Source organism: Aythya ferina (assembly GCF_964211825.1).
Source record: "Aythya ferina genome assembly, chromosome: 8".
In the NCBI taxonomy this organism is placed as follows: Eukaryota; Metazoa; Chordata; class Aves; order Anseriformes; family Anatidae; genus Aythya; species Aythya ferina.
This window is the reverse complement of record NC_140304.1, coordinates 3,730,317-3,747,379: the sequence shown is the minus strand read 5'-3', so window position 1 is coordinate 3,747,379 and position 17,063 is coordinate 3,730,317. Positions and strand designations below refer to the sequence as shown.

The 17,063-nt window shown below is 38.7% G+C and overlaps 1 protein-coding gene across 3 annotated transcripts in view; it reads left to right on the top strand.

The window, feature by feature from the left end:
- Positions 1–17,063, top strand: part of DPYD (dihydropyrimidine dehydrogenase) — a 355,040-nt gene that overhangs the window by 221,564 nt on the left and 116,413 nt on the right. For all 3 annotated transcript variants that reach the window (XM_084526956.1, XM_084526955.1, XM_084526957.1), the window contains one exon: positions 1,009–1,173. In XM_084526956.1, coding sequence (XP_084383082.1) covers positions 1,009–1,173 — 165 coding nt within the window. The remainder of the gene's footprint in view (positions 1–1,008; positions 1,174–17,063) is intronic.

Sequence of the window (17,063 nt, the reverse complement as noted above, 5' to 3'; positions counted from 1 at the left end):
CTAATTAATGCTAATTAAGGTTTCCTGTCTATCTAGTTGGAAAAACGTCCAAATGTTATGAAATCCAGTTAGTATGCCTATTACCCTAATTGTTTTATATGGGATGGTTCTTAATTAAAATATGTAAATTGACCTTAATTGCTATATACTAATGGAGGTTCATGTTATCTCACTAAAAATGACAAGATGGTGAGGAGGGGTACTTAAACAAATAATTCTGATAGATTTGTAAATAAATGACCTTTACTCAAAATTATTTTTAATTGGAAATTGGCAAAAAGAACACTTTACCATCTATGTTTCTCTTTAGTTTTAAATAATGTTGGAATTTACAGTTCTTTGTAAATATAGATATGGTGACATTGTAGCTTAATTAAGACTACTAAACAAATCAACATTTTATGTGTTTACTGTCTATTTCAAAATTGTTTGCTAACCTCATGCTGACCTTCAGAAATGTTGTGGTTTGCAGTACTGATCTTAATTTGAACTGGTTTTGCTCTTATTTTTTGACTTTGATCTCTTTTTATCATATCATTTCATATGTGAAGTCTGACATGCTGATATATGTTTGCTAGCGACTCGACCTGTGATTCTGTGTTCTCATCAGAGAGTCTGGAGGGCAGCACCCCTTTGCACTTCACTTATTAATGCAGGACACAACCTTTTACCTTCTCTGGGGGATGATAGTTCCCATGCATTCTGTTATATGACTGAGGCCTGCACAGATATTTATACAAAGTTTTGTTTCCCATCTACCCAACACAAAAACATTATCTGAATGATATTGTGCATGGCAGTTTATAGATGTCATGTATTGTCACGTTCTTGATAACTGAAATAATTTATCATACCATTTCACACACAGAGCAAATATTTTTCTGCTCCAATGTAGCTAACAGAATTTTTAAAACATCAGATTCAGGTAAGTTTCTATTATGTCATAGACCTCACTGATATACATCCTCACTTTGCAAAGCCATTCTGACAGGTCTCACTGTTTTGCAGGATATTGTGACCAATGTTTCTCCAAGGATTGTGCGTGGAATTACTTCGGGTCCCTTGTACGGCCCAGGCCAAGGCTCTTTTCTAAACATTGAACTGATCAGCGAGAAAACAGCAGCATATTGGTGTAGAAGCATTACGGAATTGAAGGCTGACTTTCCAAACCAAGTAAGTACCACTAAATCATAAAGATGCAGTATACTTATTTAAAATCTCTAGCTTATAGGTCTGTAAAAGCTCATCTATTTAATATTTGTTAAACAGAAAGCCAGTTTCCTTACTGACATGAGTATGGTATTGAAAAACAGAAAAGCTCATCCAAATCATTTTTATGACAGCAAATACTGTGAAATGACTGTTACACAAATAGAGAACAATCATTTTTAGTTAGGCTGATATTTACATTCAAATAGATAATATTAAGGAAAGAGTTGATTCTAGTGTGGATGCTTATCAGTGCTTCTGTGAATAAGTTTGCATACAAAATTATATTTAAAGATGAAACCTATAGTATTCATTTTCATTGTTAATTGAATTTGATTATAAAAGGAATTTTTGTTCTTTTCATTTTTAATCCAAATGTGAAAGATACTTCTGATATTCTCATAAGTAATTGGCTGCTTTACTAGAGAAGAAGGAACATTGACTTAAAGTTAACTTTGCTGCAGTGAGAGAGTTTTGTTAGAACCTTCTTGGCTATGGGGAATATCTGTCTAGAAGGTAATAATGAAAGTTGTGAGCAATGACGCCAGCTAGCTGGCATAAGTGGTTTTCAGCTCCTGTTCTAGTGAATAAGAACAACAAGGTGGAAAGTAAAATTCACTTCAATCATCATTTCGAACAGAAAGAGCTCAAAATCCCAGAGCCTAGGTATCTTCTGTCTTGAAGTTATTACCTCCATAGTTCAGCTATGAACAAAATAAGTGAACATTCCTGAATGTATTATGGCATGAAGACAGTCAGATATTTTTTCTTGTTCCTGGAATTTCAGTGTACACATCTGGAACTATAAAAGTGCTTGAGCACATTTTATTGATAGCAAAGTCTAAATGCTGCATGTTTAATGTCCTACTTCATTATACATGGACTGTGTATTTCATTACTGAGGTTCACGTCACTTTATTTACTGTGTTTGGGCTTCATAATAATGCAAGCGTGAACCTAAAGATAATGTTTTAATTCTCTGATTTTAACATCCTTTACCAAAGTCCTGGATATTGCAGGCAGGCAGACTGTTGCCATTTCTGCTCTGGGAATGATCTATTGCAATCTTCACCAAAAATCTCTCGGTATTTTGTGCTTGAGTCTAAACTGTTCTCTGCTGTGAGGGAAAGACCTAGTGACAATTTCAAAAGGAAAATGTGAATTTTCTGAGACCTATCTCCTCATGTGGGATGAAGAAGTCCCACTCTTCTGTAGTTCTCATGGTGAATATCTTCATTCCTTCCTATGTGAGTTATTACTTTGAGAATGTGAATTCAGCTACTCACGTTGGCTGTGGCTGCTGCTGTGGTGTCTTAGGGGTTGGTAATGCTGCGTGGGCACAGGGGAAGCAGCACCCGGCACTGTACCTTCCCTTTGCTCATGGGGATTTTTAATACGTGTCTGTGAACTTGACTAAGTGTCATTATTATAATGGTAAATTTGTTGCTAACTGGAAACAGAATGTTGTTCACTTAGCAAAAGTCTCTTGATGCTTATTTTGAAATACTCTGTGTAATTAGAGCTTGCAGAATTTTATATATATTTTTTTTCTCCAAATCCTGTTCACACCTCTAGAAAGACTTTTACAATTGATGTGGTCGAGGGGCAGGAGGGGATTATTAAAACTAAAAGCAGTTTCTGAGAACTGTCTGGGTGAGCTAAATTAACAAGCAAAAAATGACATCTGCTTAGACAAAAGCAAAGCTGAGGTGAGGACATAAGTGACTACAGCAAAGAAACCTTGCTACAGTAAATATTAAAAACAAATCATAATTGATACATAATGACTTTTGCTATGTAATACAAGCATTTTAATGTCCAATTTCTTTTATAAATTTAAATACCTACCTCACTACAGGACAGTGCTACAGCAGTGTTGTATCACATGCTATTCGGAAGAAACAAACTATAATACAAAAGGGGATGCTAAATTCCCCTAATAAAGCCTAGTATTTAAAGTAATTTTTGAAAGGGGTTTTGAGAACCACCCCCACATCTCAGTGGATAATGTCACATACCTGTGACTCCTTGCCTCTATAAATCAGAAACGAGCATCTCGCTTGTGCAGATGCACTGTGTGCTCCCTGCTAGTGGGTGGCCTGATTCTTGCCTGCAGCTTAGAGTCACCTCTGTCTGGAGCTTCTCCCAGGCTTCTCTTCTTCTCTGGCCCTGAATCCAGTTCAAGTGGACCTGGGCAAAAAGCTGCCACCAGTAGAAATTTGCATTGATGCCACTGGGTGGTGAATTAAAGAATTTTAAGGGTCCAAGTAGAGGACAAAGCAGGAGGAGAAAGGAACTGTATTTTGTAGGCTTGTTTGTGAAGTACCATCAAAATCTTTGCTATTTCATCTTGACTTCTTTTTTTATTTTTATTTTTTTTTATTTTTAAGTGAATTTAATATCACTACTACTGTTTTTTCCATACAAAAACAATCAATGAGGAATTAGGTGGTGTTCACAGTACAGGCCCAAGATTTTTGTTTGTTTGTATAAGTTGGGTGCTTCTCTGTTCATGATTTGCAGTTGAAAACGGGATTGTTTTCCTTCTAGTACTTCATTTATTTCAGTAAGGTGCTACGTTAGCAATGTGGTTGAGACCATTGTAAACATATGGTTTTATTCAGCATTGTTTACTGCTAAATTTTCAAATGAGGCAGTGTGAAAAACAGTGTCCACTGCTGTCCTGTATGCCCAGAAAACATTCTTTCAGTCAGAGAGAGCTGTCAAAGTGAGAAGGAAATTGGTCTGTTTCTATTTGTTATGTCCTTTTTACTTTTCCAGATATGGTTGTTATATTGGTTGATATTGTTGTATATTGGTCTGTCTTTGTTATTTCCAAACATCTTCCTTACATGGTTAACTAAGTTTTTCTTAATACATCTATTAAGTATTTCTATTTTTCTCTCTTATAACCACATACAGTATCTGATACCATAGGATTTATCATTCTATGCAATTATTAATCAGCATAAAATGTATTGGTTTTGTTCTTTAATGCTAGAGACTGAGAACTTAACAGTGAGAAACACTGGAACAATTATTTTATTAATTTCACGGTCCTAAATGTAATATGAAAATATCCTTTCTGAATTAGCATAAAGCTGACTTCTTTGCAAATTTTGCATCCCTGCTCAGTAAAGTAACAGGTTATTTGTTGTGTGCTGCGTTAATCTAAAACTCAAGAAGAAAATCAATAACTTCATAGTGGCACATATGGTGCTGTGTTGTGGATTTGTGACCAAAGCAGTGTTGGTAATGCACTGGTGTTTCAGCTTGTGCTGAGCAGTGCTTGCACAGCATCAAGGCCTTCTCTGCCCCCGACAGCAAGTAGGCTGAGGGTGGGCATGATGCTGGGGAGGGACGCAACAGCTAACACAGTTGCCAGAGGGATATTTTGCTCAGCAGTAGAATTTGGGAGGGGGCTAGAAAGGGTAGGGTTTTGTTTGTTTGTTTGTTTGTTTCAAAACAGACATTGCATGGATGGTTGATGAGCATTTGTCTGCTTTAACATGAAATATTTGAAGTGCTTTAGATAGTGGAGCAAAAGTACTGATACTAATGCCACTGTAGTTGTACTTCCATATTCTGTTTACTAATGAGGTACCTGACTACATGGTGAATTGGTGTACTTTCCAGCCAAAATTTGGCTAAAAAAATATGGTATTTTACCATGTATTCAAGAAACTAATTACTTAGGAAATATTAGCTTGGCCAAGTAGATTTCACCCCCATGATAAAATCATGAATAAAAACTCTGAAGAAAAGAAGAATTCACTTTTACTTTAGCAAAAGTCTACAAGCTATAATGATCAGTAGAAAGTGGCTGAGAAAGTTGAAATGAAAACCATAAAACCTTGCAAGAGAACATACTGCTGAAATTTTGTGTTCATGTATTTGACATTAGCTAGGGTGTAGCTGTTATCTGTGCTGGGAACTGTGAACACCAGTAATGGCAATATATCTTTGTGTGCCAGTAAAACCGGGAGCTGTGTGCACAGTGGAGCTGGAAGTTACGAGAGTCATTTTTGGTGATTTCAGGGGAATGGGACATAGTGCCGGTAATACTTTGTTTTTTCAGAAAAACTCTAAATGCTGGTCCTCATCCAAACCTTATGCTTATCATAGCTAAACCTGCTCATTTGAGTTGGTAAATCAGCTCCTTACACAGATGCCTATTCCACTCCCATAAGCAGGTCTGTATTTACACTACCTAGTAGCTAGTCAAAGATTTTAAGGCTTCCTGTTTCCCTGGAGCCTCTGCAGCATCTGCACTGGGGAGAAACATGCTTGAGGGGGGCAATGCCTGAAAGTGGCAAAACAATTCTCTGATGAACAATGTGAACTGAGGGTTCTGTGATGCGGGGATGGGCACAATTGCCAGGTAGTCTTTCACTGCCTTTCCAAAAGTGTAATTGGTACCAAAAAATATGGAAATTAATTCAAAATCTAAATATTTAAATTGCATGTGTAATGTCATTCACTACAGGTGTGACAGCAGTCCAGCAAATGTCTGAGAGATTTGTTATAAGAATAACCGGAATCTTTGATTATACCAAACTGAGTATTTTCCAGTATTGCTGTATTTGTATACTGAAGTCCTAAAATTAACTTTTTGGCCTTCTTAGTGAACACAAATGAGTCCAGACTGCTGTATGATTCTAAGGAACTTATGTAAGATACCAGATTGTCAGCTGTGACACCGCTTCTGTAATTCAGATATCAGCGTTGTGACGTGTTGAATTGAGAAACCTGTTCTGCTAGAAACATTAAATAGGACCCCAAAGCTAAGCTTAAAAATCTTGTCTTCCTATTGTTTGTTCTGCTGCATGCAGAATGTTGCTGACAGTCCTTCTGACAGTTAGTCAGTGGAGAGCAGCTTTTCAAGGCTGAAACTGTTAAAGATATATTTTTGTTCAACAATTTTGTTCAGAATGTCCCAGGAACACCTGTCAGGAATAGCCATGTTAGACTGTTAGAGAGAACAGCAGATCACTATATTCCAGGCTGATAACCAGCTTCTTTGTAGCATTCTCAAAAAAAAAAAAAAAAAAAAAAATCTCCTGGAGTAATTAGTAATATTTTATTATATTTTGTTTTTAATCCATAGAGTCCATAGAGGTGTGAAATAGAGTAGCTAGTGCTTTTTCTTTGAGTTTTTTTGTTTGTTTGTTTGGTTGGTTGGTTGGTTTGTTTTTGTTTTTTTTTTTAGTTAAACTCTACACAGAGAAGAGAAAAAAAGGTGTTCCAGCAAGGAAAATATAGTTGAACAGGCATACATGACTACTTTGTTCCTGTAAATAACCTTTAGGGAAGAAAAAAGCTGTGTTCAAAAATATTTCTGAAGTTATAAGTTGAATGGAAATATATTTCATACAGCAATAGTGGTTATTTAGATGCTTTACATGGAGAGGTTTGATTAATTTACCAAAGTGATCCCTGAAGTGGGATCCTACATATCAAGCTTTATATATAGGACCAACTCTGCTTTTAATAGTAGATTTAATCCACAGACTGTGAATAACATTTTTGTGCTTATGTTTTGTGCTTTTCCCTCGCAGTCTGCACTAACAGTAGACCTTGTAATCTGGTGACTGGGAGGAATTGAATGACATATCTGAAAAAAAAATAAAAATCTTTGCTGTAGGTTTTCTCTGAGACAAAACAAACAAAAAAACTTTTTTAGATATAGAGGAGTCATAGAAATCACAGCTCTACTGTTAAAAAAAAAAAAGGTATATTAGGAATATTTTGTATATTTTTGCAGGCATTATTATAGCTTTTACTTCTGATGGGTGTTCAGAGGTCTGTGGGATGTTGTGTAGTGTACACTGTATTTACATTTTGAGCTAGTAGCCAGGTTATATAAGGTAATAGCTCATTTTAACATTTGTTTTTGGTATTTGTAATAGCATTTATAATATGTGTAATTAGAGAAGGTGAAAAGCAGAACCATCATCTTTGTATTTGCAAGTCCTGTTCAGAAGAAATGAAGATCATATTGTCAGTCAGCTTTTCTCCATATATGCCTGGTATTTCTTGGGCTAGTATAGATAGATATGGCTTTCCATACAGGGAAAGCATGTTTTATATTCCAGATACCTACTGATGTGTGCATCCACATCAACTAGAAAGGACAGAGGAAGGGAGCCACAAGCCATGCTGCTCAGAAGCATGCCCACTGTCTATCATGGAAGTGCCCAGCAGTGCAGAGCACCTACCTGGGTTCCCTGTTCTCAATTTCAGATACACAAATTACATTTAAAATCTCCAGAACTTGTTATTGCTGCAGCTTAAACTTCCCAAACCCAGCCTTCATGGATGCTTGGTAGGAGGTGAAAAAGCCCACACAGCAGTTGTTAAATTCACCATATGGAAAAGATCCCTTTCACTACAGAAAACTGGCAGCAGGCCGAGTCCCTTAACATCAGAGGAAATCCTAGCCGAAGAGGGAGAACAAGCATGCAGTAAAGCACTCCTACTAGTTACCTTGTCCAGGAGCTAAACCACTTGGTCCTAGATAATATGGAGTGCAAGAATGGCCAAGACTTCTCAATGTCCAGTGACTGCTGCGGTGGATAGAAGAGAAGAGGCCTCAGAGCATGGAGCATATGACTGCCTCTTCATCTTTCAAAACAAGGAAAAGGGAGGATGAAAAACAGTGCAGGATGATGCTGCCTGGAAAAGGGGTGGAAAAGTGCTGCCATAAAGAAGAGCAGACATGCTGAAAAATACACCTCTGCATATTCCAGGGGAGCTTTCACTCACCTGTATCCTGAGGGTGTCCTCATTGCTCCTGATGCTAGTTCAGCTCTTCGTGAGCTAGCAGGATGCATTTTTCTCTGTGCACTCTGAGGAGGAATTCATCAAGAACTCTGATTTACTCAGTGGGTTTACACCAGTGGTACCCATCCATTTCTGTAGGCACAGCAGTTTCTATTTGCAAAAATAAGTGAACAAAAACAGAAGCTAGCAACAGAAATGTTGATGTATTGGGCTTTTGAGACCACATTTTCTTATAAGGAAGGAAGCTTTCTGAGAAAGGCTCTTCCACAAGTCATAACAAACGCTAAAACCTCATATGACTTAAATATTAATGGTGATGAGGATGAACTACAGAAAGCGGCACTATAGATTTTAAGTTCTTGATGTTTAGGTGTTAGTGAAGAAATGAGAAAATACAGGAAAATGTACATCTATTATCAGCATTTCTTTCTGAGTTTGAAAATACTGTTGGCTAGAGTAACTCTGCTTGAGGCTTGAAAAATAGTGGAGAACTGGTAGGTGGTCAGCATAGCACCTCTTTTTAGGAGAGATCAGGGGGTCTGCAGACCTTGCATACAAACTGGTAAATGCTCCTGTAAGAAAGAGAATTAGTAAAAAAGAAAATGATGATAATAAAAGGGAGTCGGGGAGAGAGAATACTAAGAACCCCTTTTGTAGTAAGCCATGCCTTAAAAAGAAGTTCTTTGAGAATATCAAAAGAGACTCAGCTGATGAAGTCAGCTTAGGCTTCCAAAAGCATTTGATAGGGTCCCTCACTGAAGTATTTGAAAGAAAGTAAGTTGCCAAAAGAAATTTGCATGAATAAATAACAAGTTAAAGACAGGAAACGATGTTAAGAAATAAATACTCAATTTTCACAGTGGACAGAGAGCTCCAGTAAAATTCATTAGGGATCTGTACTGCATTCTGTGCTGCTTAAAATGTTTATTAACAATCTGGAAAAGAGTGAGAATCTCAGAAATGTGAACTTTTCTGCTAATAGGAGGTATTATAGGGGGATGAAGATGAGATGTGAACTGCAAAGGATTGCAAAGGATCTTACACTACCGAGTGACTGGCCAATGAACTGCCAGATAAAATTAAATGAAGATAAATGTAGTGATGCACGTGGGAGAAAACGGTATTAAATTTATATATACAATGATTGATTCAAAGCTAGCTATGCTAGGGTTGCAGTAGAGAGCACTATGAAAATCTCAGCTTAATGCTCAATAACATTGAAATAAACCATATCAAACATAGAATTTATAGGAAAGGAAGACAGAGCCAAGCAAAAACCATCATTATGCCATAGTATTGGTTCACTTTATTTACACATTTTGAATAGTCTGCAGTTCAGATTGCCCTGTCTCAGCAAGGGTGCAGCTGGATTGGCATCAGAAGGGGAGGCAGGTGGAAGTCAGTGGCAGGGGACACCTCTCCACATGCCACTGTGGCTGTGGGACGTGTTCTTACAGAACACACTGCTGGTGCCAGAGGCATACATAGGCTGAGAAAGAACCTACTGGAAAAACTATTTGGAGAAGCCTATGGAGTACATCACCTCTGGCTCAGAGAGGTGATGTACTCCATACATACACTCCTGTGCCACAGATTTCTTAAAAGCTGGGAGAGTTTTCTAGGGAAATATTACTTAAAACTTGCCCTGGAGAGCTGCTGCTGGTCTGCGTCAGAGAAGGGATGCTGAGCTGTGAAACCCATTCCTAAAGTTGCATGGTTAGTTGCAGGGTCAGAAGCCTGCTCTGACCTCCCAGTCCTGCCTCAGCCTTGGGATCCCTGGGCCTGAATGGCGTTTGACAACCTGTTGTAACTACATTATGTAAACTCAAGCTGAGATGAAAATGCAATTAGTTTGAAGTGGTGTACTAAGGGTTATGTAATTCAAGTGCTGTCTTCAAATTGCTAAGATTTGAAGTGCTAAATTTCCAGAGGGTCGCCACAGACAATTCCACATAAAGAAACACAAGAAAGCCTGCTGAAGTTTTACATGGAAACGATGTCTGTTCATGCATTTTGGGGTTCTGATCACACAGTATGTGTCAGACCAGTTGGCCCCAACTGCCACAGTATTCAGTTTTTATTATTGTTATTATCTTTTTAAGAATATGGTTATTAATCTGGCAAAGTGGAAAGACGTTCCCAGCATCAGTTTGAGTGAATTTTATTTCAAGAAAGCACACGTCTTCTTCAGGAAACTGCAATTTGTAACTGAAAATATAACCTCATGGTAAATTCAGTGAGATCCTGACAATCAATCTATGATTCAAATGTACATGTTTGTGGTGACAAATTAGGACCTTGAGGAGAAATGTGAGAAGCTCTTTTGTGTTGTGCACTTGGAAAGGACCGCTTTGTTGAGAAACCTGTCAAACTGCTCTAGTGCAGAACTGTACTTCCTTACTCCGTGTGTTATAAAGCCATGCCTTATTTTGTTTGTTTTACTTTCACAGCTAAGGTTTGACAAATAGTAAGTGGTGCAGTACGGCAGAGGACTATTTGTACGTACGCTAAGAATATCGCTTTGATTTGGAGAGTGAGTTATTGATCTCTGCAAGAAAAGAACAATTTTCACAATTTTGTGAGGACTATGAGCACATCTTTAAAACTTTAGCCTTAGGGTAAGAACTAGGAGAAAATTAAAGCAGTTTCTGAAATACTTCACCAGCCATCTCCTAGAAAATGACCCAATCTGCTTGATTATTGGAAAAGACAAACTTCTTAATGGTTAGCATCAGCTGAAACTGGTTCAGGCTGTTTTTTGGCTGTTGCCATTGCTAAAAATTCCTTTTAGATGAGAAATGCGAGTGGTCATTAAGCAGGAGTCTCAATGAAGGAAATGCACTACACATAAAGATGGTGTGATTAAAAAGATATTTCTACAATGTAATTCTGCTGACAGCGACAAGAAGAGTTGTATATTTTTATTCATCTTATTAAGGTTTGTATTTTCTTTCATTTTTCTACATAGACTATTATTTAGAGAGAGCAGAAAGACCCTTAAAACCCTCAACTGTTTTTAGGGGTTTGTAAGCTACTGTGAGCACAATGTTGTGCTGCAAAATGATCTGTGAAATCCGGCTGGGTATTGGGCAGAGCAGTCATTCTTTCTAGAAATGTCCTCCATAAACTGCAACAAAGGAAATTGCATCATGCGTTAAAAAAATCTGTACACTAAGATGTCCATTTCCCCACACCCCCAAATCTGTGCTTAAAATAGCAATAACAACCTTGGTGCAGGGCATTTCCTGGCGATTAATAACCGGCCAGGGTTAATGGCCCTCGGCAGTGCCTCGGGCCATCAACTCCTCCCAGCCAGTCATTACTCCCTAGGAAATGCCCTTTTCTGGGTAGTTACTGTTTTAATATTAGGATGTAGAAGTTGCCATTGGATGGGGAGAAAATGACCTTCTGGCAATGTTAAAAAATAAACCCCCAAATGACAAAATTTTTCAGTTTAAAATTGTTAACAGTCAAGGATCCATCAAAATTTAAACCTTAACTTTGTAAAAATGACAAAATTCTGCTAGCCTTATTACGTGTCTAAAACAATTATTCCCCTCCCCCAAGTACTTCTCCCAATTTCCATTTCATGTTTGTCATAGGCAATTGGGTAAATTACAAAATTTGATCTTTTAAAATGCATAGTAGCTATGGCATTCATTTATACTGGCTATGATACGATTTTAGTCTTTTATGAGGCACTGAGTATATGTGATTTAGATAATTCTGCTTTTTCTCTTTCATGTACTGCATATTACAAGAATAATTATAAAGCAAATTTATACCTGATAAAAGTAATAAATATATGCTGTTCCTGTGGACCATATCCTGCCCTTAATTTCTGTGATGTGGTTTGCATTTTAGGCATTCTGTTAGAGCTCTAATAAAGAAAAATATGAAGGCTAGGTCTATATTTAAAAGTCTTGCTCACATACTTATGTAGGCTAGGATTACTAAAAATAAAATCACATCTAGCTACTGTCCTGGCAGAACCCTAGCGTAGATGCAGTTATACCATCAAACAATTTATTTTTGTTCAGGAGCAAGTAAAGAGTTTATTTCACTGTTAGGAACTGCACTGACAGTAGGAGAGTTAGCTCTGAGCAGACATGTTCTAGCTCAGACAAGAAAGGCAGAGGCACATGCTTGAAGCCACCACAGCTGGAGCCAGCTCTTCAGTCTGACTGACAGCAGCTGGACTTCATCCCAGCCTCCAGTGTTTTCTGGGGGGAGCTGTGGAAAGATCTCAAATTCAGATCGAAATGTGGGCATAGGGGGTTCCAAGATTTTTTTTTTTAATCCTCATCCACTGAGAGGAACATGCAGATTAGCAAAATTTTTAGAGGAATTTTTAGGATAATGAATAACTGTATGACAGTATGTAACCTGTCCACATGCCTATTTGTGGTTTGCAGCAAATACAAACTAATTCAAGTTAATATAATAAATAAAGCAAACTAGAATTTCCTTGTATTTTATGGGGTTTGAAAGAAGACTGAAACAGTCAATTGCTGCAGGTGGATCAGTGGTAATTCCTACATCAGCAGAAATGTTTTCGTGTTCCTCAACCTTGTGTGTGTATCTAGTGGAGACAGAGTCATTTACTTACTAACCCTTTTTTTTTTTCTCAGCAATTATATATTTTCTAAACATTTAAACAAAATAAATATTTAAAAGGATTCTTTCAAGTAGACCTGAATGCATCCTTTGTAATAAAACACTTAAGTTTAATGTAAACTGTAAGAAAGCAATGTAGTATTTTTCATCAGATTTTCTGCAACTGTGCTGGTCAGTCTCAGCTCCTTGGAAAAATGTTTCTCAGTGGCATATTTTTGCATCTTTTTCATTATTTTTTTTTTAACATCAGAGTTTCTAATCTATTCCAAAATTCATTTTAATTTAATTCTCTTTGTTTAACATTTTTGTTATAGGACAAAAAGTAGTTATATGGATTGTTTCAGTTTATGCAGAATAGCTAGGTCTTAGGATTTGCAAAAGCGGTATTGAAGTCCATGCCCTAAATTTCAGTGTAGCATTTCTAAAATTGGTGCCACTTTTCTTGCTGTGTAAGAACCTGAAGGATTTATTCTTAGCCATACCATTCTTGGCTACTTAGATGTATCCATGAGATCCGTATCTACACTGAAATCTGAAAACACTTGCTGGATATTTTATTTAAATAAACTACAACTCAGGTGAGCATATCTAGAGGTTGTTTGAATTGTATGGGTACCCCCAGATTCTTACCTGTGAGCAGTTTGTACATCTCAAGGTAGAGGGATTTAAAAATGGGTTTAAGCCACATTTACATTCTCTTATGTTGTACTGTCAGCACCATTCTGGTTACTAGAAGGAAATCTGTCTTTGATTCTGCCAGAGGAATCCACATTTGACCTGATCTATTTTCAGTTTATCTTTTTGTGAGCACACCTACTCACTGCTGGGTCATTGATAAAATGTCTTCAACATTGTATATTGGTCATAGAGAGCTTTCATTTGAATGAGGCTACAGTCCTACAGACTATGTAATGCATTTTAATTTTGAAATGTCCAGCCATATAGCAGTATGCTGAACAAGTTAGATAACCATTTTATTAAACATCCAAATATTTAGTGAAAATAGTAAGGCCTCTTTCAGTTTCTCTGCATCTTCAGATAAGCTCCTTTAAAAGATTAAGAAGTGGGTGGAACTGGCAGTTGAGGAGGAAGGATTAGTCAGAAGGTAGCTGCCAGCTTCCAGCCCTTAATTTTGTATCTTCTCTGCTGCTGGAGTAAAGCCAAAAAACTACTTGGGTCATTAGACATAACAGCTCGCTTCTTAAGTAAATTATAATGTCTGCATATGAAGAAAAAAAAAAAAAAAGCTACCCACTCATGAGACTTTCTGATTGTATCTCAGATGGGAACACAGGCAGAGCTGCCTTAGTGAGGCTCCATGCACAGTGGCACTGTTAGCTGAAGTTTTGGCTAAGCCAGGTCATAGTAGGATGGATATATGAAGACATTAAGTGGAGCCCATGGAGGAGCAGGTGATCTGGCAGGAGTTGCTGCCCATGTTGGAACAGTGTGCTCCTGATGGATGGACGCCATGGTATGGACCCATATGGGAGCAGTTCCTGAAGAGCTGCTGCCTGTGGGCAGCCCCTGCAGGCTCAGTTCGGGAAGGACGGCATCCCATGGGAGGGACCCCACTGGGAGCAGGAAAGGAGAGGGACCGTGAAGGAGCGGCGGAGATGAAGTGATACGTACTGACTGCAGCCCCCAGTCCTGTTCCCCTGCACCGCCTTGGGGGGAGAGATTGGAAAGGGTGGATGGGGGGGAAAGGGGTTTTAGTTTGCTTTTAGTCTGTCACTGCTATAGTCAGTTACTAGTAGGCACTAAAGTACATTAATCTCCCTTATGCTGGTTTGCTTTGCCTGTGACAGTAATGGGTGAGTGATCTCCCTGTCCTTATCTCAATCTATGATCCCTTTTCATTGTGTTTTCCTCCTGTCTTTTTGAGGAGGGTAGAGCAAGAGTGGCATGGTAGTGCTTTGCTGCCCATCAGTGTTAATCCACCACAGAAATACTACTATTGCTACAGATTTATTATTAAATAATCCTAGGGCTCCCATTAATGTGAACCTAATGAGAAACTGAGGTCTTGTCCCAGCTCACAAGGGCTGCTGCTGTTCATTTGGAGAGGTGTAGTCTGGGGAGTAATCAGTGAAGTGTGTGAGTGCACCTGGTATTTCGCTTTGTTGCATTTGATGTTTGGGTGTTGTGTGAGAGAGATGGATGGCATTTTGTAGTTGTGGAAGTGGCTTTGCTGCTCAGCCGTGGGTCTTTCTCAGTAACAAGTGATTCTTATTAAAAAGCAGAGCTGCATGGGCTCAGATAGTGGCAGAAGTAGAACTCAAGAACGAACAGTTGCTTTAGTATACAGTGAAGACAGAACAAAATCTAGAGGTAGGTAACAATGAAGCAAAATAAACCGGCCCTGAAAGATCACAGACAGAAACCATGCAGACAGCAGTGAACCTGCTCTCGGGAGGGAGCAAAGCTGATGGATTGAAGTCTGTGCAAGAGAACAGAGGGCAAAATACAGAGATAGAAGTCATGTTTGAACAAATACAAGATTGCAGCAGGTTCCTCTGCCAGGGAAAGGCTGGACAGGTTCGGTGTCAGAGTTGCTATGAACAGGTGGCTCCCTGCTTAGTGCAAGGTGTGAGGAGACCCTGAGGAGACTCAGGCAAGAACACCTGATCCCATATATCTGCACAGGGAGGTCTCAGGATCGCAGGATTCAGGCTGGTGGGACCCCAGGAGGTGAGCTATTTCAGCCTTCTGCTCAAAAGCAAACTGGTTATGAAACCATTCAGAGGATGGTTTCCTCTGAATGATATGATTCAAATTATAGTGATTCAGGAACAATGCCCAAGAAGTGTAAATTTAAGTGATCTTCAGCAGAATTATTCCAGCCTCTGGAGAAGGAAGGAGAAAGTACAACAAGGAAAATGAATATCAGCAGATAGGACAGTTATTGTCATTATGCTGCTAAGTGCATTGTAGCTTTCTGCCATGCTTTTCAACAGGAAAATAACACAGAAAGACTTCTTGTAAGTAATTCTCAGTGAAGTTCTGGTGGGGATGGATCCCATTGGTCCTACTCTGGCCACTGAAAAGATCCCTTGTTACCAACCCTGTGAATATTTGCAGATTGTCTTCTTTCACGAAGTGAACTCGAACCATTAATCATGCAGCTCTTGGTGAGGTTCTCCTCCTTATGAAGTCAGATACCTAGACCAGACAGGAGAAAATAGTGTAAGAGTCCGATAGGTCTCCCTCATGCAGCTGTCACGCAAAGCCCTTAGATAATTTCCTGAGGAAGGGACAAGCCCTACAGCCTGTTCCTGCACACCTTCTTAATGACCGTACCCTCAGCTATCAGAACAACCCGAGAGCTCTTTCTGCAAAATCAGGTAAATTATCAGTGCTTTTCAGAATATCACTACAATAATGGTGCAGAGAGAGTGGGTGAGTTGTGGAGGATGCAACTAGGCTGACAAAATCACTTATTCCTCCCCAGCATTGCTTTGGCACTAGCAATGTCACACGGTAAAGTAGATCACAGAGCTCTAGAGTGTAAAAGGGAGTTTTTTTCTCCCTCCTCTCTGAGCTATGTTTTTTCTCCTCTACCTGCCCTGAGACTGCTAGTTTTCTTGAGCCTTCAAATCCAAGGAAGTGAATTAAAGGAAGCCCTGGGGGTGATGGAAGAAGGGAAGAGAGAGGATGGACTTCTTGGGGATGGAAAGAGACAGATATGTCCTGGGGAATTGCTAGCTGACTGAATGCAGGAGTTAGGGAACTCTAACAAAGTTATTCAGTGTACATTTTGTCTCTTTTTATTTTCTACTGAATTTGTTTTCTAATAAGTTAGGCAGCTTCACTGCTAAGTAATAGAGGAAATTTATGAGATCTGCATGTATCTGGAAGCAGTCAGGGACTGGAGGGAACTGGAAGAGGGATCTTAGGGTGCCTTTCAGTCAAAAGCTTCTCATTCCTGCTAAGGGAGCAGCCTGCAGCCCTTGAACATGTTTGTCTCCAGTTGGCTTCCCCTCTCAGAGGGGCACCGTGCAGAGAGTTGCCTGGGCTATTGTGAGAATAAACAGTAACGATTAGTGAGGATCTCAAAGAGCTGTTTTTAAAAAGACTGTGTATATATCTCAGCAGAAAATTTGATGAGAGAAAAATGTCTATAGGTAGAGGAAAAAATCCACAAATCTGTGTTGCCTCTTGCCAGTATTGTTTTCCATATGTGTTCATAAGAATCAATAATGTGTCAGCACCCTGGTGTAAAGCTTTTGCTACAGGTCATAGCATGTGTCTGAAATATCATAGAATTAGATATATTCTTTTTCCTGTTAGCTTTTCCAATATTGTATTGTCCTCCTCTGCTTTCTGTTTATATTGAGACAGTGTGGAAAGTACAGGAATACAGCAGGATATTGGCAGGTGCACAAGGGCTTGCTGGTATTGTTTGCAAGGAGTATGGCTGAAAATGGGTATCTGTTGTCATTCTTGGATTCAGC